Below are 23697 nucleotides of genomic sequence, written 5' to 3' on the forward strand. Positions count from 1 at the left end.
TGATGTCTAGCTGTCAAACAAGCTTATTGTAACTTTAAAAAAATGATATCAAGAAGAGCTTGTTATCATCACCATTGTACCACTTCTGCTCTTAATGTCCTGCATTTCATGTCAAGGATAAAAAAAAAAAGTAAAAAAAAAAGACATGAAGTCAGTTGTGCCTATGTAAATCATACGCCAAATCAACAATAAAGTGTACTGTTTGGAAAGGTTTGGTGCATTTAACATGAATGCAGAGATCAGTTGTGCTGCTCACCCCACAAATGCATGTTCCTTCTAAATGAGGTCATCTTTAAAGGAGTTCAACATCCCGCTTTGAGAAATTTAAATAGACGAGTAACATCGACCAGGTCAATGTTAAGAGAACAACATAGTAAGTTTTCATTGTCCAACCTTTTTTGTTGCCCGGATCAGTTTCAACTAAAGCACAGGTGTCAAACTCAAGGCCCAAGGGCCAGATTCGGCCTGTGACGTCATTTTACGTGGCCCGCGAAAGCAAATGATATGCATCAACTTCACATTTCTTGCTGAAATACAAAAATCGCAATTAGTCTTACTTTTAAAAATGTTGAGATATTGGAAGCATTTTTTGTTGCCAATCCTCTTTTAAAATAAATATAATAACTAGCATAATGCTCGCTGTACTGCAGTTGTTGTAATTTGTGTTCTTTTCTTTTCAACATGCCAGTCTCATCTAGGCTTAAAGGGACCGTTTGTATTATTTAATACCAGCTAGTGGTGAACTAATAATTCCTTCATCAAAAAACACTATTAAAGTAAATAAAATGCAAAAAAACCAAAACAAAAAACAAAAAACATCTATCACATCAACGTACATGTTTGTATATATTCGTAGGTCAAGTAATTGCTAATCATATTACATAGGTTGCGCCACGCCATTCGGGAGGCTGACATGTTTCGCGGCCATCTTTCCACTACGGATAGCCAAAGAAGAGTTTTGAATGTAATGTGAATGCAATTCGCTTCTGGTGGTAGTTGCAACTTGTTTGTTTGACTGCCGCTTAAGCCTGGTTCACACAGCAGGAGAATTGGCCCGATTTTAGCCCCGAATTTCCCCTCCCGACAATCGTGAGGACGCACCGAGACGGAAGCAATAATCTTCACAGATAATCGTGTGGTGACACCACACACGGCGCTCGGAAGGACCCCCGACTTGTAATCGGGCATATCCAACATGTTGGATTTTTTGGCTCGACTTCGCTCCGCGCAGCCGATTGACGGTAGGGTGCAGCCAATCAGAAAACGAGCCAGCGAGGAAGCCGGTGGGGAATCCAAAATCAAAACAGTCATGAAGCGGCAGAAAGTTCGTGCTCGCAATATTACACTTTTTATTTTATTTTTAAATTATTTGTATATATTTGTGTGTGTGTATATATATATATATATATATATATATATATATATATATATATATAAATATATATATTATACACGCACACACATTCTCCACAAATAAACGTGGTCTCGGGTGGGACGCCAACCGGCGCCGCCAGCACCGAGCCGAGGGCAAGCGATGTCTCGCCAGTGCCCATTTACACTCCTCTAAACAACACCTTTTCTTTTTATGCCGCTTTTTCGGCTGAAAACCAGGATCGACTCATGTTGACGACTCGGAAGCCACGTTTAATCTCGAGAGGTTTTGCGAGACTTCCCGTCACATTCTTGAATGAACTCGGCTCGTGTGGGGTGTGTTTATTGTGCAGTGTGGCCGCACACCACACACGGTACGTTCAAAACTGGAACTCCCGTGATTTTTTTCTCTTCACTTGTGGTGTTGGTCAAAGATTGGAAATCGGCCGACAATTTTAAAATCTTGCCGTGTGAACCAGGCTTTAACTTCCAGAGCTGTGGCCTGCAGGTGTTCATCGTTGAGTCGCGTCATTTAGGTTCGCACAGCTTGTCTTCCTCTGCTTGGCTCTTGCTAGCTTCTTCTGCTAGCTGCCCTTGTTAGCCGCTCCAGCAAGTTTTTGCTAGCCAAATTTTAGTTCCACTATATGACGCTAAATTCGACACACTACCTCTTATGTGTGTGTTTTTTCTTCTTTTTAAAAAAAAAAATTAAAAACAAAACAAAACAAAAAAAACCTCCACATTTGAATGCCCGCCAGGTGCTTGGGCTCCATCTGTGAAAAAGTTTGATTGGCTTCATGCCTTATTTGCTAGTTTATCATGACATATTACGCACAACAGGTTTTGACCCCTGTCACTGCCGAGTACTGTACATAGAGGTAGCTTACATAGTGAGATTTATATTAAAAATTCATCAACTTTCTATATTTAGAGAACTACAGTATTGACATTTGTTGCTCACTGTCCTGTGAGCGATAAGAATGCTAGTGCTAGTGCTTTCAACATTTGTCCACAAATGGTTGTTATGATGGTAACAAGCCAAAATAGAATCATACAGTCCAGCAGTAGCAGCGTCACAATGCTATAATCAGGATGCATGCAGAATAAACCCCCTCTTTACAGTCCCTCGTTCGTTAGACTCGCCTCACTGGTAGATTGATTGCTCCTATTTGATAGCAGGTCATGACAGCCACAACACCTTGGCTTGGCTGACCACATTCCCACTGTCTCCTTTGATTCCTACCTGTGGGCTGAGGCTTTTCTTCCTTCACCACTAAACTCATTTGTACTCTCACACTGTCCTCACTTCACATTTTGCTTGATTGTGTTTGTTGTTGTTTAGATACCTTTCTTTAATTATTGTTTTCGTTGGTTTTACTATGAACAGCATTCCTGTTGAAGGTGCATGTTGATATTGGTCTGCGATTGTTTTTTTCCTCATGCATGCTGCGAATGGATGCCATTTATGTTCTCTTCAGTGGACTGTATTAAGCCTGTGTTTTTTGTTGTGCTTTTTGATGCGTTTGCATTGGTGGAATCAACCCTTGAAAAAGATTGCCTTTCAAATCCCCTGGCTGCTAGTGGTGCAAGTAATACACAGTTTGTGTCACACACAATGTAACTGCTTGAGTGTTTGCGTATTATTCCGTCCATTTAATAAAGGGATTAAGTGATCAAAATGGCCCCTTATCTGCAGAAGTGAGCCTCATTGTTAGTTGCAGGAGGAGCAGCAGATGACAGCATATTTCTAGTTGAAATAACATTGCTTCTTTTATTTTTAAGAATTCAGTGGAAGATAGCCAATTTTCTTTATTTGGAATTATGCTGGCCAATCTGAATGTTCAAGTGTTGGTTGTATTTGTGTGTGTTATTGATACATTGAACCCCCCTCCCCCATGGCTTCTTGCCTAAAATATCAACACAAATACAGTTTTTTTTTGTTTTTGTTTTTTCAGCTTTCAGTCCACATTCTGGTCTGACATGTCGATTACAATTTTGTCGCTTTGCAACTCTCTTTTGAACTGTAATTGAAAACATACACTGAGCTGTAACAAGTTCGTTATTAATAGAAAATTATTTCATTGAAGATCTGCCCATCTGTAAGATTTTAGAACTACACAAGGCCTTTGCTATTGAGCTTGTGAATCGGGGATGTTGAATTATTAGTAGCTTTTAGTTTTTCTTTTATAATACCTGAAAAGCTTGAAATAGATCTTGATGCCATGCTTGACCACACCTTTAGTATGATGCTTTTTTGAAGACAATCCAATGATGGGGTCCGACAGGATCCGACATATCTAATTGGTCTCAAATGTATTCACTGGACGATTCTTCTTTTGTTAAATAGATGTTTCATTTATAACTAACTGCAGAAGAGCAAATAATACTCCACATCCTTAAAGTGTGTTAGCTGCTGTGAAGAATATTGCCATTTAGTCTGTTACTCTAGATTTGCACCACCAGCAGTGATTTGTTGAGTGATCTATGGCCAAAACATTAGCTTGCAATTTCACCACAATGTGGGCACAGATTAAAAAGAAAAGCCGTCAGTCTCGAAGCGCGCTGAGACAGAGACAGAGGAGAGGGAGGTTGGGGAGGCTGGTGGGACCCACGCTTGCGTTCCGGGCTCGGATATTGATTACAGATTTGTTTTTGTCAGCCTTCCAAGCTCATGACCCTCACTCTCGTCTTGAGGGTGGGGCTGGAGCAAGCTAGCATGACAGAAATCCCTCAAATACACATCGAATGTTTGCTTCCAAGCCAAGTTCAGTCGCAATTCAGAATCAGCACACCAAAAATATTATGTCTTAATTACCCTTTATCACAATCTCTGTGTTCAGCAAACCTCCACAAACATAATTATCATGATTTAGTGAGTTGTTAGTATTTACCAATATGTAATTTAACACAAGTTGCTGACAAAGCTCAAAACTTGATCTTTAAATTACTTGGGAAGATTCTATGGCATAGTCGCAGCCTTGGTTTTGTGCATAACATGCCATGTTTGTAATTTCATCTTCTGCCAATCAATTCCGACTAATTAACTGTCTGTGTATTCCAATTCTGGCATCCAAGCTAATCACATGCAGGCTGTCTTGAGCTGATGAGATGGTCGACATGAAGTGTTGCTGAAACCTGATTCCAGCAGAATATTCTGGGCTATCATTAATGTACTGTAGATAAATAACAGCTGACTGAACAAAGCTGTTATGAAAGCGGAGAAACCTCAGCATTCAACAGTGGTTATGTTGCGTTTTTTTTTTTTTTTGTGACCCGGGCGCCTCGTGAGACGTGTTTCAGTGTAAAACCAAGCAGTTCTCAAGTAAGACAAGGACTGCCAGATTACAGAAGGCCAAGTCTGAACATCTGAGCAGGCTGAGTGCCACATCTAAAGCACATGCTTTATTTAATAGCGCGGGGCAGTGTTTGAAACAGAAGAGGCAAGAGGAAATACAGTCATCTGTGACCGAGACGCATAAATCACAATGGCTGTCTGATGTTGATGTGCAACTAGCATCTCAAATTGTCTTTGACAAACGAAACACAAACGATTTGTCTGTTATGATGATACATTGTGGCACTGGCAAATCTTAAAAAAAGAAGCTAGCAAATCACTTGAGAAGTAGCAGACCTCGAGCGCATCTACAGAGCTGATCTTCAGCTATCGTGTCAGTTATTTCAAATCTTCTCATATTTTTGGTTAAATAGCACGTATTGAACTGGCAAACAAATAAATGTAGGATTCAACATCCTTAGTGTTTGTTGAGAGACTTCGAACAAAGACGGTCTCGGTAGTAGCATGCTAACTTTCAATCATTTTAAATTTAGTTTATTATTCCTCTGTTGCCCCAATGCAGTTAACATTCTAAAGTTTACACATTTTTTTTTTAGGCTGCTTTTGTACAGAACACACATTTGCCTTTTCAACAAAAGCAACACCAAACACAAGGATGAGAGTAGGCACCTTAATCCATTACACATTCATGTGTAAAATGATGGTAGGGGCATTATTGCTGCAGCTTATTTTTTATTTATTTATTTTTATCTTAACTGATGTCGCTAAAATAGATTCAAAGTGTAAATGTGATTTCCACAGATATGAGTTCACTGACAACTGCTGAAACAGTTGGCCGTCTATACATCCATCAATTTTCTATATCGCTTATCCAGTGGCAGCTGGCCTTGAGAGCGTGCTAGCATGCCCGCCTACCATTCTCAAAGAACACATTGAAAAAATCAAATGAAAGAATAAAAAATAACAAAATTTCAATATATGTGTATTTTTAGATGAGCAATAAATATTGTACAGATATTGATGAGACGTGTTCATTTGAGTTGTCTGATTTTATGACCATTTCCAGTCGAGGGTGCAAAAATCCTTTCCCTTGGGCCTCTTTGGAAAAGCAAATCCAACCTAAAAACTGCATCGAGTTAAAGCAAAAAAGAAAAAATGAAAAAGGCCTTACTTACACCATAAGAAAAACAGCACTGTTTAAATTGAATTAGATTCCACTTTTCCTTACTGACGTCATGATGTCACAGCGTGTAATTGCTGACCTTAGTCTCCATTTTCCAAAGTTAAACTATAAAAACAGCTCCATGCATGCTTGTCATATTTATTTCAGTCAGGTTTGTTTCCAGCAGTGTGACTCACTTCAGAGACATTTTGATTCAGTAATTCGCAGCCCCCAGGTGCCTTTCTGAAATATGAATTTGGTGTACAATTTTCTTATAGTATAATTTTGGGCTACAGTTATTGGTATGATGTTGACGAAGTAGTTTTGTGGCAATGGTAACTTATTCGTGATTTGTCGCTTTTTTCTCCATAGGTGTATTTTTTTGATTTTTTTTGTTTTTGTTTGTTTGTTTTGCAACACTCCAAGGGTTTTCGCATGGAATTGTCAAACCTTGTCCGTAGTTATTGCTTTAAATATTGCTGTCGTAACAGGATTATGTGTCGCATTCTTTAGGTTGGTCGTGTGTAACCTAAGCTAAATGTAGGTTAAGGGTTGCATTGAGACACCTTTCCTGAGTATTTTTCAAGAGTTTCAACAACCTTTCCTCTACCAGCTGCCATTGCGCTTATTATTACGGTCATGGGTGAGCTGGAGCCTATTCTTTTCAAATGAAATCAATTTATTTTTGCAGTAAATGCTTTTCCATGCGTATTATTAAAATTGAGACCGTCATTACTAGGGGTGTGAATTGCCTAGTACCTGACGATTCGATTCGTATCACGATTCACAGGTCACGATTCGATTCGATACCGATTAATCCCGATACGAATTTATAAGTCGATTGTTGCGATTTTTTTTCATTCAAATTTAGAAAATACTAATCAGTAAGCTTGTAGAGTGTAAGATTTATATGAAAATGTATTATTTATTTATCTGAAATTTCAGTCTTATAGAGGTTGTAATTTGTTTCATGTTTGAACAGCATTGAAATAAAATATTGAGGCTGAATGTTCCGTTCATATAACATTCTTCCATGCTCAAGGTGTGAATCCTAAAAAAAAAAAAAAAAAAAAAAAAAAAAAAAAAAAAAAAAAATCGATTCAGCCGATTATTGAATCGATTCGAGAATCGCGCGATGTAGTATCGCGATATATCGCCGAATCGTTTTTTTTTTTTAACACCCCTAGTCATTACAACTATCTGTTAATGTTTGTTTTATAAAATGTATAAATGAAAACAATGTCTCTGATTGTTGGGTAAGTACATATTTGTAATTTGATCAATTTTGGAAATTGGCAGCCAGCTGATTTGAAAGGTTAAATCCGATGCCACTTTTGTGTTTCAACAGAAGGCAGGTTGCTTTGTGTCATGTGATCACATAAACACGTGTGAAATTACCATCATAATTATGACACAACCTGTTTTTGGTTTTGTCAAGCTCTTCTATTTTGAACCCTCAAAGACATACTTAAGATAATATCTGCTGGCAAACATAGGGAAACAGTTTGAAAAACAAATTCACTTGCACCACTCAAGTGATTCTTGGGGGGGAAAAAAAAAAACTCTTTAAGCTGGTGTATAACTTTTCACTGTTTAAAAAAAAGAAGTCATTTTCACACAAGCCACAACTCGTGGAGATGACACCATGCTGATTGAGCTTATTCACGATTTTATCTTTTATATCTCGTGTGACGTGTCCACAAGTGACATTCCAACAACTTCACATCGAAAATGAGTCATGACGTTGTGGAAATTAATCAACAAATAAATAGTAAATCAATAATAGTAACAAAAATACTGTAATAGTTACCGTGAACGAACTTGGCGTATTTCCTAGTCCTTAGCTGCCCAACAAGGTGCCTGATGTAAAATACATGAGCAAACACAGCAATAATAGAGAATGATTCGCTCTTTCTGCATTTTACTGCCTGGCATATATCTGTCAGATATCTTGCCTTTTCCTAATAATCTCCCCCAAAACTGGCTGTCCTTCAATATTTCAACAAGTAATTTGCATTTGTGTGGCCCGGTGATTAAGTGGTTAGCACACCTGCCCAACAGTTCTATTTGGTATTTCAATCTGGGTTCCTTCCTTTGTGGAATTTGCATGTTCTCTCTGTTTGTACTCTGTTTTACCTCCACATTCCATAAACATGCGTGTTAATTTAATTGAAGACTCTTATATAGCCACTTAAGGACAATTCTAGGGTCTTTTGTCAATATATGTCCTGCAATTGGCTGAACAGGGAGTACTGTACCTCTTGCCCGAAGTTAGTGAGGGTAAGCGGTTTTGAAGATAGATGAAATGTATGTTTTTGTTTGTCAAATGATAATAAATACAATAAATACAATAAAATAAAAGGATAGAAATCACATTGAACAAAATTGTGACAAATGCAATGCATTATGGGAATCAACTGTGCATGAGTTACATGCATACTTACTGTCTTGTTTAGACCGACTATTTTGTCAGCTTCTCAGGCTTAGACCATAACATGCATTTTAATTACCACTCTCACTTGTGGTGTTTTTAGGGATTGGTAATAATTTAAGAGGGTGTATAATTTTTTTTTTTTTTTTTTTTGATATTGCCGCATCCTTAAGTGTTTTAGCCTGCTGGCAGTCAGAGCAGACATGTCTGATTTGTATCTCAACTCTGCCGGTGAGAAAATCCTCAACATACTTGAGTTGAAATGTATTCCAGTGCACCTCCGTCTCGCCATGCTGGTGTTATTGTGCCAGAGGGCAGCACTGAATCCCGAATAATCTGTGGAAAGACAGATCTGCCATATGTGTCTGCCACCACTGCTATCTGTTACAAATTCTCTGTGCGCACTTTACAGAGCGGTAGCCAAGACTGGGTCTGAGCCTTCGTGTCAACCTCGGGGAATATCTGCGTGCGAATTGGTTCAATAAAGCATGACCTTCCTCACCCTGCAATGATGCGGCTCCACAATGTTTTTGCTATTAAAACTCCTTGCCCACACCTCATTTCCTTCTTTATCTCGGATCACTCATTTGCATCATGTTTAGCAGTTCACACGGCACCTAAGGCATCTTGAAACAGATGCTGTATGTGATTCTTAATTGGCTGAGGCAAATTTTTACACATACCTTTGCATGCCATACTGAACACAACAGTTTACATTGCGAATTATAGATACAGATGGATACTCCAAATCGTACAGATCTACAGACCTACTTTTTAATTCCTCTGGGAAGAATGGTTTTCTATCTTCTGCGCTCCAGCTCCGTCTCTATGGACCCACTCACACCAAATTGTCCATATGGAGCTGTTTGGCCAGGAGCACTGAGATGTGCATCAAGCCACATATGCTGCTCTTATATCCCCATAATCAAGAGCAGCAGCGGATTATTTCTTTTGGCTTTAAAGTGCTGTTTTGTTTTAGTTGAACTTTTCTCTCCTTTTTTACTGCCAACTTCTCAAATCAGCCACCCGGAGAATACGCAGTCAGCTGTTTTCTGTCTTTGTTCACATTCTGTTTGCTCTGAATATCCTGTCGTACAGCCTTGTTTGTTTGTATGCTTGTAATGAGGACTATCACGAGTGAATATTTTTGTAATCAGTTATCCATTAATTAATGGAATAATCGGATACAATTTCATTTTTCATTAAATGGTATTAAAAGAGGGATTGATGTTGTAGTCACCGGCCTTTTTGAAACAGATTCGGTTACTGATTGTTGTTGTTTTTCAAAGTAAAAGCACATGTTTGTAAATGTCTTATCTTGATTAAACTGAAAAGATAACAGTCTGCTTTCATGGACTATAGAAAGGCTGAAAATTGAAATAAGAGGTTTTGAACAATTTTAAGTTAAACAATGACTCTACACGAATACTGGATGATGCCGATTAATTTGATAGTCAATTAGTTGATGATTAATCCTTTTATTTTGACACCTCCACATGTACCCATCACTGTGGGCATGTCTGCTGAATGCACAGAAACCACGTCATACTCATCTGTTAGGTGTCAATCAATCACTACTACTATGACCAGGAAAAATGGCTGCTATTTCATCTAGCATATTTCTTATGCCTACCCATAACTACATGTTTTTTTTTTTTGCCTTGCCACGCCACACCACGCCAGTATGCCCACACTGCCTGCTATGGCAAGTTTATTAGGCCAAATTCCACACATATGATTGCATCACCTCTAAATCTGCACCCAGTGCGGTCAAAACAAGCTAAATGTGGCAGCTCTCGATATCTGAGATGCTGATGTTTTTTGCTGACACTAACCCAGTGAGGTATATCCGTTTTCAAGAATCACGTCAGCTGTTATCATAAGATCACTGACAATCACTATTTTGCATTTGGCTCACAAATATGATTCATCTCGTCACGTTCTTGAACAGGACCTTGCACAATATAGTCAGTGTGCCCCTTGAGTGGTACAGTGTGTGCATTTCCGCATTTGTGATCAGGAAGAAAGCAACGTAATGAAACTACCATTGAAATGCATCCATGCATGTGGGGGATGCATGAGATTTAGATTTGCTTGTGAAATGATTGTGAAGTATAGCTTGGATGACTTACATTACATTATAAGCACTCGGCCTGGTCAATGTAATCATTTCCCGGAATAATACACCACTATGTGACACGCAGCAGATTCCTGCACTAAATCCCCAAACGCTACAGAATCACTCAAGGGTGTTTATTGTGTCTTAATAATGTATAGACACAGGCTTTCCAAGTTGACAGTGAAAAATGTTGGGTCAACTCCCTAGAGAGAGTGTATTTCACTGACAAATAATTTATTCACACACTAAATAAAATAGATGCAAAATTCAATTATTGGATTAATTTCCTAACTCTTTTGGGGATAGTAACTTTGCCGTACGAGGCCTGTGCTAATGATGCTGTTACTTCCTGCTCTTTTTTTGTAGATGAACATGGACATTTGAAAATATACCTGCCCAAGAAGCTGCTTGAATGTCTACCCAAATGCACCTCGCTGCCGAAGGAGAGACACCGGTGGAACACCAATGAGGTAAAAGCAAAGATTTGTCTCTGGTGAAAATACAATTATAGTCCAGAACTCCAGACATATAATGTGTATGATGTGTAATTTGCATTTCATATTTTTAGATTACAGAAACATGTCTGTGACATAATATTTATAGATATACACATTTAAATTTTAGGAATTTAATGTAAACGTAGTCATGTGGAAAATGGAATATTAAATAGAATTTACTGAAAATGAAGCAAAAAAATGTGAATGAGAATGAAAGAAAAACAAGTACTAGATAATCCTGATTTTGTTATTTGTAAGCAATACTCAAAAGTAAAATAAAATAAACAAGGTGTAATTTGTAATGTGTATATTTACAAATATATTAGGTAACAACTGAACACCAGTATAGTCAATGATAGTAAATACAAAAGGATAGCGATACTTTGGAATTTTGTACATCACATCAAGCGTCCATCTGTCATATATTTGCTCCTTGCTCCACAGCCCAGTTATGGAAAAAAAATGCAAAAGCTTTGCATTTCTAATTGGCTGATGCTGGTACATGTTTGCACTCTCTGACCTGCATTGTGCTGCAGTCTAAATTAATTAACACAGCTTTGAAATTGATCTCAAACTGCAATTCTAAGCCCTTGACAGGGCTAAATGCTTTCGGCTACAGTTGTTAGCATGTCTGCTCACGTATTAAAAAGCACATTTGTTTTTAACAAAGCCGAGCCACTGCGTTTCTGGCGGCACAATCTTCTATGGAGCTGATAACAATGTAGAAAAAGCGAGAAAAAAAATATGAATCCCAGTAGTGGTGTCTTATGCAAGTCAATATGTTTTTGCCTGGCAGAAGAGAGCAAGGAATAATTTCCTAAAATGAAGAATGTTTCAGTGCGCACACATCATCAGTGACAGGAAAGGAAAGTGAGAGAGACTTGATGTGTCATTCACCTTTTGTGAAAATAATAATCAGTGCATCAAATCTTATCATCAGGGCTAAGTGGTAAAACGTAGCCGTACCGATCCAAACGAGCACAACAAATACAGTAAATGGTACCAATTCACCCAATATGTATTATATATTGTTTAATTGGGTGTTATGCTAATTGTTTGTTCAATGAAACAAAAGTATTGACACACTTTTTTTTTTTTTTTACCTTAAAATTAACAAATATTGTTTTGAATACAAATGAAAACCTTTTCATTAAATTGTAATCATATTTGAGATTTTTTTTTGTTTCAATTCAATCATGAGTATAACAGATAACATTTCAAAAAATCTAACAGAATGCTGAAGAGACGATGACAACTGGAAATTATTGGCCTGGCTCAGATTTCATATGGAAGCACCAGAGTCCACCATTGGCATATAACCAATTTCCAACAACTTTAATTCTGTTTAATCAGACAAAAGTTGCCTGTAATGTGTTAGTGCAGGGGTGTCAAACTGCGGTCCTCAAGGGCCGGAGTCCTGTAGGTTTTATAGATTTCCCTATACGCGAAGTGCAGCTGATTCCAATTAACAGGCTTGTTATCAGGCTTCTGCGGAGCTGCTAATGAGCTCATCATGAATCAGCTGTGTTGAAGAAGGGAAATATCCAAAACCCTGCAGGACTATGGCCCTCGAGGACCGGATCTCGCCACCCCTGTGTTAGTGAGTCTGTGGATTTGTGTTTTTAATGCAATAAAGACCACAATGCAACAGTACACTGCAAGCCGTATTACACAGTCATACTTGGTATAATCTAACAGATTGTTGTGCTCAAAGTGGGAAGCGCTTCCTCTGTGGGAGGGCCAGAAGACTGAAGGGGAGGTTCATCAGCTCAAGAAACTTATGCTGATTTAAGCCAATTGAGTCACTTTAAAATTCCTGCGTATGGTGAAAAAAGACAAACAGGCTTGTGTAATCAGACTACATTGGACTGGACCCAATGATAGTCCTCTATTGCATTCTGTTTGAGACCAAGACACCCAACTTTGTTGATTAAGTCAGTGTTTCCCACCCTTTGCCGAGCCACAGAAATGTTACATCGAGTGGATACATACAATAATTTAATTACGGACCTTCTGCCATCAAGTTGATGAGCATAAAATTGTTCTATCTCTACACTTCACTGGAATAGGGAGATTAACAAAGATACATTATTAGTAATAAGTAAACAATTTTCAGACCAATAGAGTGAAATTGAACATTTGATAATCTCGCATGAAAATGGTTGAGAATCACTGCACTAAAATGTGGGACTTTTTTTGATGGGAAGCGAAAGAAGTTTCAGAATCAATTTGTTCCCCGAGGGAAGCTCGCTGACGCACAATTTGGAAATCCAGCTGGCATCGCCTCTTTGTGTTTGGTATTGTTGTTTTGCCATGTTTGTAAAGATCTGGTAATTGGCTGTGTTAGTCACAACAGCCACCATAGATGGTAAATGTGAGAGTGATACTCATTGGTAACAATCTACAAATACACCCTATCCACTATATGCTGTTAATCAATATATTTGATTCATGTGAGTGTCATCATTAACATTTTATTTGATTGAGGTCAGAGATTGCTTATTGGAAACTTCAGGATGAAACGTGACTGGTCACTGCTGCGATGGGGTGAACTGGTGTTAATATTGGACTGTACATCTGATGTTATCCTCACAGTGACACCCAGGTGAACCCGTGAGAGAAATATGTGTCGGAATACATTTCAAGCATTTGCCCGAAAATTAGATCAAGCAAAACTCCTTTCTTAATTTGTCTTTTCTTCGTTTACTTTCCCAAATAAAAGTGATGAGCAATTATATACCTCTATGATTAAAACTTGAGCAGTGTGTTTTATGCTGCGAGCTGGCTTCAAGTGATCCAACAATGTCGATTTAAAAAAAACAAAAAACAGAACTATGTCATTACTGGACTTTGGAAAAGCAAACATTAGATATACATATAACAGTCCACGAAGTTTACCTCGCTACCATGCTGCTCAGGTACGACAAAATGGGGCAAATCCTCTCAGGGCTCCTTTTGCTTTTTTGTCACCATGACACCATGACCTCTATTTTGCTAGACATTTCCGTTAAGATGGGAATCTTTGGAGAGAAGGACATCTCACACAGGGACGGCTTTAGACTTATATCCCCTTCATGCTCAAACACTGTCTGCCTCTTGTTTGGTTATGCTGGTGTGAAGGTTGCAGGGCCTGAGATATCCTGGAGAATTACAATGTTCCCAGCTGCCGTATGCATTACAAAGCTTGAATTCAAACAGTGCAGTATTATCGGAAACAATCTTAACTTGCTGGATCACTCGTGGATTGCTCGTGACGTAGCAGGCTCATGCTTAGAAATGAATATTTGTCTTATTGTTTGTAAATCACCGAAGCGGACATTACTTTCACTTGTGTTGGCACTGCACACAAGGTGGATTCAAAGACCACTTATACAATAGGACTTTTCAAACTCAGGCATAGAAAAAAAACTACATTAAACTTTAAAACTACAAATATCTCAACAATATAGTCACTTTGCTATTGTACTTAATTACAGTCAACGGTCACTCATGTTGCAATATGTAATCAAACCATTAGGCTTCCATCCTCCATCTTAGTGGTTGAGATGTCAATCATTAACTATTCAATGAAATTTCATACTGCCTGGAGACTTAAATAATGAACAACACATCTTTTGGTGCACTAAGACTTTTGTATAGTACTGGAGATAAATACAATTATTATTTATTTTTATTTATTGTATTTATTTTTTTTTTTAATTAAATGGCTTTAAAGAATTTAAAAATGTAATTTCCCTCCATTTTTCCAAAAGTATTTTAATTACTGTGTGAATTTATTCAAATAAAAGTAATTTGATGTGCTGGTATCGAGGTACTTTATCAAAGTCATAATTTTGCTATCATGGCAATGCTGGTATATGCTGCTGTGTCAAAATATGAAACTGGCTCATGACCAAAAAATAAATAAATAAAATAAATAAAGGGCAGCACAGTGAGCGAGTGGTTTGCACGTCCGCCTCCCAGTTCTGAGGACTCCGGTTCGAGTCCAGGCTCCGGCCTTCCTGGGTGGAGTTTGCATGTTCTCCCCGTGTCCGCGTAGGTCTTCTCCGGGTACTCCGGTCTCCTCCCACATTCCAAAGACATGCATGGCAGGTTAATTGGGCGCTCCGAATTGTCCCTAGGTGTGCGATGGATGGTTGTTCGTCTCTGTGTGCCTTGCGATTGGCTGGCAACCAGTCCAGGGTGTCCCCCACCTACTACCCAGAGCCAGCTGAGATAGGCTCCAGCACCCCTGCGACCCTTGTGAGGAATAGGCGGTCAAGAAAATGGATGGATGGATGAAATAAAGGCTGGGGACAGCTGGCATAGAGAATGGATGTATCTTCCATTTGCCTTTGAAATTTGTTTAGTAGCTCTCTTGTAGGTGAAATGCACGAGTGGATCCATAGATGAGCAGTGCTCATTATTTTTGAAGGTCTCCTCTTAGGGATAAACCGTCTTGACTTTTAACAAGCGACTCAATATTGCATCATTTTAAAGCACTGACAAACAGAACGTTGCTAAAACTCCGACAGCGACAATCTCTCCTCACTCAGTCTTAAAAAGCAAAGGAGTGCTGCATGAAGTCTCGTTGGAGGAGTGTGTGACACCCTCAGGCTGTAATGAACGACACGACGCTCCAAGCACTGCAAGCTCTCACTCGGCTTAGTGGCGACTGCTTCTGAACTGGTGCTGAACCGCACCAGACAAGAGAGCAGCTGCTCTCGCCTCCGCTGGCCTGCTACACATTTAATGCCCATGTTGTCGGGACTAAGCCGGCGTGCCTCGCGCCGCTGCCAGTAGAAGCGCAGCACGGTGCCCACCGAGCATTCAAGGTGTCGCCAGGCAGAGCGTGTAACAGATGACGAAGAAGGTGATCAAAACCCTCAACAAATACAATTAAAGGTGAGATTGGATAAACCCGAGTGCCTGTCGGGTACACTGTAAGATAGACGCGACACTGACAAGCACGATTGGCTGCACAGCGGCGTAATCATTCAGTCCTTATCTTTGACTAACCTGCTCTTTGTCAGTGTTATCTGGCATGCCGCACTTATGATTTGTCACAACAATTCTCTCATTTGAATACAATTACAGAGATGAGACCAACATGTGTCACATGAAACAACAATGGTGCCGTGTCTGTGTGCGGTGGAGGTGCTGGCCAATAAAAGGCTCTCACCTCTTCTCCTCAGGCCGCTCTGCTATAAAGCATCAGCTTTTATGGACACAGACAAATTAGGTTTTTGTGAGGTGTATGGCAGACCCAATACTTTGGCCCCTTTAGAATAACCTGACCTCATTAAAACATAGCATAAATGCTTTTTGTCCCTCGGAATTAATGTGACATGTTTACAGGGGCCATTTCAGTCATTACACGCACTAAAGCTGACCCATCCGTGTTGTTTTTGTGGGTGTCCATGCTTGTGCTGGTCTAATCAAACACTAAACCATGCTTGATTTTCATTCCCCCTCCATCTTTAGTCGAGTTCTTGCTCCACATGCAGTGCATGCACGCTAATTAATATGATTCCTACCAACTGCTGGTGTTTGCGGAAATGTTCATTAGTTTTTCTGATGCAGTCAGTGGAAGTTAAAGGTCAGTTTATTTATCTATTTTTTATCTACATGTTTAATTTATTTCTTTTTTTTCTCCGGGGTATATTGCAAACTGTCTTTTTAAGTGCCAAAAATTTCAATACATAATATTGATGGGTTTGTATGGATATCCTGTGGGGACCTTTGAATAAAATAAAGGTTTGTTTTTCATTCATATCATCTCTTAACTGAACTGCTGTGTTGAGCCTTATGGCAAAATGCCTATACAATTTACTTTGGCGCTTCAGAGAGCACAGTTTGTCAGGAATAGCGTTGCATTTTGACAGCTACTTCGATTTCTTTCTTTAGCACAATCACCCAGGGTAATTGATGTATTTGTGAGGAGTCAAGTGATCATATAATTTGATTTCGCCGCAGAAACTCTCCGTTGCAGTTTACTAAATACGTTTCATGCTGTGTTTTCACCTCATCACATCATGGCATTTAAAAGTTGGACGGAATTGGCCGCTTGACTTCTTGGTAACTTCCTGAGAGCTTGATAAGTTTTCTGATCATATTGCTAACTGTGAATTTGTTATAAGAACCTACCGGTCAGGTCGTTGTAGGTGTCCTGCACTGCATGTGTGTGCAACCCTATCCTCTGAAGGCGTGGGTATTGCGTGACCTCTAAGGTAGCAGATACAGGTCACTTCACCCCTTGTGGGAAGCCTTTAAATTGAACCCAGCTTGTGTCTTCGATTTCTTACACTCTTTTTCTTCTGGTGTCCCTCCTTTACTCACCCTCACTATCTTCTTCCTCACGTGTTCACTGAGCTGTAAAACTATTCAGGTATAGATGTGAAATTTCTACCTTTTCCTGTGAATTGCCTGGTCATGCGTTTTCAGTCTGAAAGCATTTTTATAAGAGATTTGGAACTTATTTAATAAATAAAGGAAGATAATAAAATCCAATTTTATTTGTATATATGAGGCAAACATGTTTTTCTTCACTACATTGCAACTTAAACAAAACTGCCATTGTTTTATACGTTTAAACAGATGCATGTTTGATACAAATAATGATTATGTTACATGGTTTGGGAGGACATTCTGGAATCATATATTTTTAATAGCTTTAAAAGTGTCCTCAGAATAGTCTTTGTTGTATTCATGGTCCATTCATATTTTACCATGGAGTTGTGTGCACACGCTGAGGTCATGCAGAGAGGCTGAAAAGGGAAGTAAGAGGCTAAGAAAGTGCAGATAAAAATCCATAAACAATACACATCTTTACAAGTCACTGAATGATGATTTTAACTCATTAGTGAACGTTAATTCTCTTGTGGACCTACATGATGAACAAGAACAATTTCTTATATTGATTCCTTAAATTCTATGATAATGCAAATTGGGGTTAACACGCAAACTAAACTCGGCCTGCAAGAAGTCCTTTTAGCACAAAATCCATCCATCCATCCATTTTCTTGACCGCTTATTCCTCACAAGGGTCGCGGGGGCTGCTGGCGCCTATCTCAGCTGGCTCTGGGCAGTAGGCGGGGGACACCCTGGACTGGTTGCCAACCAATCGCAGGGCACACGGAGACGAATAGCACAAAATCATCTCACAAAATATACAACTGAAAGGAGTGAAATTTAGTACCAGAGTAGACAAAAAACACTGAAAGAGATTGCAAATAAAATTAATGCCAGCTTTGCTCTTGTCACTTGTACCCCGATGGAATACAAAAACAGTGGTTTAACATCCTGTCGGAAGTGTCAGGAGATTGCAGCTTACAAGAAAGCCACTGCTAAGCTATATTACTTCATTTTGAATTATGCATGTTACTTCAGATAGCATATTGCTCAGGAGAAGTGCTATATTGTTCAGCCAGTGTGCTTAATGCTTGGCGACTGTGATCCAGATTTTCAAGTTGACATCACAACTGTAGAAATTACTGGATATAAGAAAGAGACAGAGAGAAAAACCTGGTTTCACTCTAAAACATGTATTTGATTAATTAAAAAAAAAAAAACAGAATGAAAGTGCTGCCATGAGATTTGCAGAGATAGTCAAATCTTTCTGTTTGACAAAATTCAAAGTAAGCATCCTAATGGAGTACATCCATCTGAAGGAGCTTTATCTCGGTTGAGCTCCTTGTGGAAATTGCCAAACAAATTGTACCGGTACCTTGGCTGGACTGCGCCTTAGCAGAGTTCATACTCGGAAGATTTGCCCTTTCAGTTTTATTTTGGGGTGTTTTAAAAACACTTCTTATAGCTTGGCATTTGTTCAGCTCCGCTGGTTCTCCCATTTTGTGTTTTGCCAACAACATTTCTAGCTTGCAGAAGAACATCATGAATCTTACTATTTCGGTTGAGGCAGTGAAAGCAAGGAAGGTGGCTCCTTCTATCAGGCTTCACAGGAAAACAGATTTTACAGGGTCAGAGACTCATAGGAGCAAATAATCTCCACATGTTGGCTGAGAGTTGATTTCAGATGATACTGATGACACGAAGGAGGCTTCTCTTCTCCGGGAAATCCCTGTGACTGTTGTTTGGCGGCCGTATTGGTTTTTGCAATTCATTCAACCCTGCTGACTTCCACTATTCACTGTCTTTGGTCCATCACACTTTATCTTTGTCTCTCCCTTTCTGACTCGCCGTGTGCTCATCTCTGATCTCTAAAGGTCCTTGAGAATGAGAAGCCAGCAACAACGTCAGGCTGGGATACTCTGTGGGCCTTTTTGGAACGCAGCCCATCATACTCTTTTCGATCTGATGGACAGCTCTGGGCATGGCTGTGCCTTTATCACCTACTGCATTAGACCTTCAAATGATTAAATTCTTATTGTCAAAGCCGGGAATAATAAGACTGACCAGCTTTGCAAACAGTAGGACCACAAATGGCACTTTTATGTATATATGCAACACATCTTCAGTATTTGTTTTTGTTACACATGGTGAATATAATTGTTGAAGTAACATATACTCCGGATGGCCACACTCTCAGAGTTGTATTAATGTGGTTAATGTAAAGTTTATTATTATGCTTTTCACTTGCAGTATTTTTACAACAGTGCTGCATCTTAATGAAAGATGTGTCAAACACCATGGCAAACTTCAAGTACAATATATTGTTAAATGAACATCACATTGTCTGTGCAAAGGGAACATTTGTTGATACAGCTCTTGTATTTGATTGCTAATGGAAAAACTGCTATAATTTTGTGGCTAGTTGTTTGCATTACTGCTTTGGATTTTGTTAAGTTTTCTTTTTTTTGTCCTCAAATCTGCCAGTTTCATCTTCCGAGTCTCCTGTTCCATCAGGATTGCAACATTTCTTTTGATACAATGTCCTTGAGCCCTTTGGTCCCAGTGTATGAAGCCCCCTTTTCTCCTGCAAGATGTTTACACATCAATAAACTTGGCTTTGTTTGAAAAATAAAGCTGACAAGGACATAATGATCCATCCCCATAGGTCCATGATCCAGGCCTGAGAAAGTTCTTCAAAACCTTTTTTTAGCTCTCATACAGTCGCAGAACAAGCCATCTCTGTGGATTTTCTTCTAACAGTTGTTTAAAGTGATAAGAAACAGGAATGACTCTTTGTGCTCTTCTGCTGTTGTTCCCTGGTCACCTAAATGTCTAAAACATACCTTTGCTGCTGCAAATCTTGCCCATGTTTAGTGTACCCAATAAAAGTTGGGCTCAAAACCGTTTTCAGTGAAGAATGAATTATACTGAGCACACACTGAAAAGCGGTGTAGGGTGTTTATTGGATTGCTCTCAGCTCTCCCTGTTGATTATATTCTGCACTAGTGCATTTTCTGGCTTCCAAAAGACAGCATATTTGAAAACCTTTCTGGCAGCTGACGTTCTTGGAAGTAGAATGCAAAGTACAGGAAGATTTGACATCCTGACCAAACTGTGTAAATGCTAAATCTTTATGAATTGTATGACACATTGTGTATTTTTCCCCCCCATAGAATTAAATTCATTTATTATTACAATTTGGGTGTGGAAATAGAACTTCTTTGCATTTGTCCTGGGTATCATGGTAGAAGAATGGTTACCACAGTTCTGAGGGTTTGAATCTCTCCCTGCGCTTGGTTTTCTCAAGGTACTTCTAAAAACATGCATGTTATGCTATAGGTGTGAGTGTGAAAGAGCCCTGCGATTGGTCCATGGTGTACCCTGCGTCTTGCCCTAAGTCAGCTGGGATAGGCTACAGCTCACCTATAACCCTAATCAGGATGTGCACTCAGGAAAATGGATGAATTGATGATGACTTTGACCTTTGTTCCGTCAGAGGCAGATGAAGAAATAAATTGGATATATGATACGCGGACTGCATGCAGACACTGGAATTGGAATTCGTTTGTGTGCATTTTGAATGTAACCTTTTGATTATAAATGCTCTTTAGCCATTTTAAAATGTGTTCTTGTCTGCTCTTACTTCCTTGTAATCTCATGAAATGTTATCAGTCCCGGATGTTTTCTTGTCAGCTAGCTTAAACCAAGAATGCATCGGTTGTTGCGTGTGAATGTTGGGCTACATAAATATCCCAAGACTGATTTCGTGCTTCTATTGCGGAAATATATCAGAGCCGGAGGGAAGATAACAAGTACACAGCTGTTCCAATTTACAAAGAGAATCACGTTCTTATGAAGAATGTTCTCGAGTACGTTCTTAGGAAGACCATACTTAGCGCCTTATCAGGACTGTTCCCTGTGTTCCTTTCTTCATATTGAGAAACAACCTTTGTCTTTATGTGCATTCATAATTGCTGCAAGGGAGCTTCTCTAATAGCCATCATATGGTACACTGCTGCTCTTCTTACGAGATGCGTCAAAAAGTTTCCGGGACTGGTGTCACAAACAATGTATTTCAGTCCCAAAATACAAAGTTTCCCCTTTAATGTGGGCCTGACGATCAACCAGCGTGATCCTGCGGCGTTTGCTTGGTTGAATGAGTGTGACGAGGTGAGAGTTGTGGCAGGACAATATGTCTGCACCCAATGTCTTGGCCAAGAAGAAGGTCACCATGTTGACCGTGCTCAGTGGGATTTTTTTCCTCTTTCCCAAGGGGACCCACTTTGAAGATGTGGGCGACATCAAGAGGGCTGTGATGATAGGCCTGTAGAGGATTCCAAAAGAATCCCTCTAGGAGTGCATGAAGATGCATTAGAGAAAGCTGAGAAAGTGCCTTTGACTCCAGGGGGGTTTGCTTCCAAGGGAAAAACTTGTAGTTTTGGATTTGAAAGCATTTGTGGCACCAGACGTTCAGTCCTGGAACTTGTCTGACACACCTCATATAATAGCTCCAGAGACCTGATTGCCGTTTGACTCACTTATAGACACGGTTTGGCGTAGATTTTTGGTGAAAGACGGGTTGCCGCTGGCTTCAGTCTAAGAGGTTGAGGCGCCAAAGATCCCGTAATAACCTGTCTCCTTTTCGCGCTTCCCTATTCAGCCTGTCCTTTAGCAGAACCTTGAAGCACCATTGAAATTCCGCTCTGCCTTTTGAAATCTCGCTTGATGAGGCAACACGGACTCACAGTGGCTTTTCTGTTCTCCCACTGCAGGATATTTTTCAAAGTCATATTTATATACTATAAGTAGAAAGGATAGAATGTGTTTTGATGGTATCTAACAGCAAAAATGCTTAGAAATCCCTTTTTGGCCAGCTGTATGATGTGCTGTTACTCCCATGAGACGCTCACGCATATTAGCCCTTGGGTTACATTATGTGTAACCAATCGTGTGTTAATGCAAGCATTTATTCATAGAGATTACAAGAGTTTACAAACAGTTTATAAATACATTTTCTCTATCATATTTATATTGAGAAATTGTCCTCTCGATCATCCACCCAAGGAGTGATTAATGTGTATGATTTTGTACGGTGGTTCCAGACTGGCAGTGTAATCTAATTTTTCGCCTGTTGGTTTGCTGTTATCTTGAGAGATAATTGGGCTATTCTATAAAGTTAGCACCACACATCTTTTATGAAAATGGATTTGAGAAGCCTTGAATTCCTTCAGACACTGTTTTACTTTCATCACGTGTTAACACTACAAAAGTCCTTAGACTGGCCAACTAACTGAGAAATGTCCATCATATAGTGTACCTGTTAATGCCACTCATTGCTCAATCCAGTAAGGTGCTACAGAACAATTCCAGCTGTTATTCCTCAAGGTGTTTGTGATAAGCCTTCACATATCTGTCTTTTATGTTGACGTCTCCCTTTTCTTTGTATCCACTGACTCATTTGACCTTTAGCAAAGCCATTTTCTGTATTGAGTTTCCAAGTATCACGTATAATATGTGGATTGATCAAAAGAGGAACCGATACGTTCCAGTAAGACTTTCCACAAGTCTGATGTGTGCGTGCGTGCGCGTGCGTGTGTGTGTTGAGCTGTGTCTCCATTGCCATTCATGTAGTGTTGGGGTTAGGTCAATATTATATTAGCACTGCCATTGCATTTTCCACAGCCCCATGAATAATGTAAGCGTTAGCTATGCCCACATATAAATACTGCCCATTATCACCCTTGTATCCTTCGTAAATGTAAGACTCTTCATAGTTTCTCCTCACAAATTTGATTAACCTTATTTTATGTGGTCTGGCCAAGTCGGTGGCCTGAAGTTGTTGCCACAAGAGATAGAGCCCTTTCAGTGGAGAAGGAGACCTTCCTGTGACCTTGTTGGAGACAATCAATGGCCTTTATCTCCCCCAATGCATAATATATCCCACAGAAGGTGGTCCACACATCCCTGTAATGTATTGACCCGCACCGCCAACATTTATCAACTGGACTTGCTGGCTAAATAATTTAGCTTTTGAGTTCAGACCATACTTAGTCAGCGGCGCCCAGACAAAGTTAGCCCTTCCCAACTTAGATTGATGTATTCCACAGAAAGAAAAACCGCAAAGGGTGAAACAACTTTATTAACCCTATGTTGCACCGATGACACCACAACTTTGTTTTCTTTTCTTTATCTTACATACAACTCAGTCATCCCTTTCTGTGCAAGGGCCTAGTGAGAAGGACAACCTCTTGTGAGCAGCCACACAGTTAACATGTATGGCTTCTGCTTGGAAAACTCCTGACCACATTAAGTCCAAAATCCAGCTGTTCACCTGATAGCCTCTAATGGGCTTGCACTTAGATAGGCACAATATATCCTACAGCAGTCCTTCATATATTACACTGATTTCCACAGCTCCACATTTATTATTGTTCTACCCAGTTATTTACTCTTAAATTGCCACAGGGCTTGGCGTCATCGGCCCTTGAATCA

At 39.5% G+C, this 23697-nt stretch overlaps 1 protein-coding gene across 5 annotated transcripts in view; it reads left to right on the plus strand.

Annotated features, from left to right (window-relative positions):
- The window catches only part of camta1a (calmodulin binding transcription activator 1a), a 374375-nt gene that overhangs the window by 5193 nt on the left and 345485 nt on the right, over window positions 1-23697 (plus strand). For all 5 annotated transcript variants that reach the window (XM_077512905.1, XM_077512906.1, XM_077512903.1 and 2 more), the window contains exon 3: window positions 10745-10848. In XM_077512905.1, coding sequence (XP_077369031.1) covers window positions 10745-10848 — 104 coding nt within the window. The remainder of the gene's footprint in view (window positions 1-10744; window positions 10849-23697) is intronic.

The sequence above is a fragment of the Festucalex cinctus genome, chromosome 2 (assembly GCF_051991245.1).
Source record: "Festucalex cinctus isolate MCC-2025b chromosome 2, RoL_Fcin_1.0, whole genome shotgun sequence".
Taxonomy (NCBI): domain Eukaryota; kingdom Metazoa; phylum Chordata; class Actinopteri; order Syngnathiformes; family Syngnathidae; genus Festucalex; species Festucalex cinctus.